The sequence below is a fragment of the Rosa chinensis genome, chromosome 1 (assembly GCF_002994745.2).
Source record: "Rosa chinensis cultivar Old Blush chromosome 1, RchiOBHm-V2, whole genome shotgun sequence".
Taxonomy (NCBI): Eukaryota; Viridiplantae; Streptophyta; class Magnoliopsida; order Rosales; family Rosaceae; genus Rosa; species Rosa chinensis.
The window spans coordinates 32,518,185-32,520,652 of NC_037088.1; the positions used below are offsets into that span (position 1 = coordinate 32,518,185).

General features: G+C 38.9%; 1 protein-coding gene across 1 annotated transcript; it reads right to left on the minus strand.

The window, feature by feature from the left end:
- Nucleotides 1-481: 481 nt before the first annotated feature.
- LOC112165257 (beta-amyrin 28-monooxygenase) lies at nucleotides 482-904 on the minus strand. The gene has a single exon (XM_024301729.1). It carries the CDS (start codon nucleotides 902-904, stop codon nucleotides 482-484), a length of 423 nt encoding a protein of 140 aa, XP_024157497.1.
- Nucleotides 905-2,468: the final 1,564 nt, after the last annotated feature.

Here is a 2,468-nt window from a genome sequence, read left to right on the forward strand (position 1 = left end):
TTCCGACTTGAGGAAACCAACCTAACTTAACCAAGGCAGTGGTAAACAAACCATTCCGACTATATTCTTATGATAACACATCTTGATCATAACTAACTTGATCATCAGAGGACCCTTGGCCGGTACAACACCCGTCCTCTCACAAAGCCAAGGGTATCTCTTGTCTTTCTTTATTGTGCAAGTGATCGAGTCAACAACCTTGACAAAATCGTACTGCGCGCAACAATTCTAAGGGTACTGATATGCACCAATTGTAATGATGACCTTGTGTAGTGTATAATTTAAGTGTTACTTCTAAATTAGAATTGAGCTATGAGACCCCAACCGCTCGAAGGCACATGTCAGAAGACTTTATTTTAGCTAGCTCATAGAAAAAATAAAAAAGACTGTAAAATCATTCCAATATAGGAAAGGAAACTTAATAAACCGATCGAATCCAAGGATAACAATTGTCGATCATTTATTTATGGTTGAGCGCTGCTCATTTTTGGTGATGAAAAAGGCGGATGGGAAGTCCCTTGGCGGGGGTGGGGAGAGCGATAACAATGGTCTTCTCATCAGGAAAAACCTTCTCCCACTTGAACCTTGTGACCAAGTGGTGCATGAACACCAATATCACCACCCGAGCGTACTCATTCCCTGGACACATTCTCGGGCCTCCGCCGAACGGAATAAATGTGTAAGGTGCCGGTCCCTTTCCTTCGAATCTTGACGGATCGAATTTCTCCTGTTCAGGGAAACAATCGGCGTTCTTGTGTGTCCAGTTTGCGCTCCAGTACAACTTCCACCCTTTTGGAATGGTGAAACCATTGAAGACAAAATCGGTTAAAGCTTCCCTAAAGTTTCCTTGAACAGGTGGTGTCATCCTCAGCACTTCTTGAGCTACATTCCACGAGTATTTCATCTTCTGAAGGTCATCCCATATCAACGGCTCCCCTATGGCTTTTGAATTTACAATCTCCACTTGCTCTATTTTAATTAACACCGAGAAAATAATTATCAACACTGAAAAACAATAGTCATCTATAATCATTTATACAACTCCATTTGCTGCGTTCTCCCAACCAAACAACCATATGATAAGAACCTATTCACATTTCAAAGTTGGGCTCTCACACTCATTTAATTATTATCTTTTAAATTCAAATTTTTTTTTCAAAAAAAAAGTTAATTTTTTTTTCAAAAAAAAAAGTTAATTTTTTTTAGTTTAACGAGTGGGTTATATCGATTAAAAAAAATCCTAACATTTTATCCTTAATTCCTTATAGGGGGAAAGGTAATATCCATATGCTAATTGCCTAATTAACAATGAAAAAGGAAAAGCACATTATGTGCCTTTGTCAAAGAAACTGACAAAAGAGGGACTCAAAGAATTGCAATTACATCACAATCAGCATTTACTATCCTTATTGTAATTGATGTTAATCGATGTTTCCATTATAATTCTATCCCTATATAAAGGGGTTATGAAATGAAATGAATAGACCAATCCAATTCTATTTTTACTTTTACACGTTATCAGCACGCTTAGAGCAAATAACCAAGAAAAAAACCTAGTTTTCAAGTTTCTTTCTTTCTCCCGTCGGAAAAAAAAAAAAAAAAAAAAAAAAAAAAAACCAAAAACTAAAAAAAAAAACTTGTTCTTCTCCTGTGCAGCCACCAATTCCCAAAAATAAATATATAAATAAATAAATTTCCTCTCCCCGGCCGCACAGCCTCACAGCCGGCCAGACCCATCGCAGCCTCAACCTCTCCTCGCCTGTTGCAGCAGCTTGCATGACAAGACCCGCCCCGAATTCCACCCTGGAATCCGAAGTGGCCCTGTGGGACCCACCTTTAAAGGAGATTTACCAAAAATTTCGGCATAACCTCCCTTAAAAATGGATAACCCATAATCCTGCGGAAAACCAATAATTCACTTCTAATAATCCAACCATAACTCCTGGAGCCACCCTGCTCCCAAATTCATCCAAACCCATCTCAAAGTTAAAAACATTAAACATAATCTCCAAATGATAAAAGTTACTACAAACGCCCAAGTTAGGTCATTGACCTCCAATATAATTTATACAGGTTTGGGTCACATAACCCTTAGTAATCAGAGCATTCTAGGAATTTAAATAGACAAGGAGTGCAGTAGGTTAAACAGGTAACCTACAGAAGGTGAAGGCGGAAGCAGGTGCGGTCACTATGGCTCACTCTCGTACACCGAGCAACAGTACTGCAATCTGGGCATTTGAAACCGAAGGGCCCAGGGAAAAGTATATAAAACGTTAGCGTGAGTGGACAAAAATAAATAATTGAAAGAAAAAGGGTTTTATACTTTTCCACATTTATCTCAATAAAACTCCCGATGCATGCAATAATTAAGAAAAGACCGACTAGCCCCGCTAGTCAAGAACAACAACAAAGAATATGGAGAAAATGGGTTCACCATACGGGAATGGAGCCCCTCAGGCTCTGCCTAC

Coding starts and splice junctions, on each gene's coding strand:
- LOC112165257 (XM_024301729.1), bottom strand. CDS start 904: ATGAAATACTCGTGGAATGTAGCTCAAGAAGTGCTGAGGATGACACCA.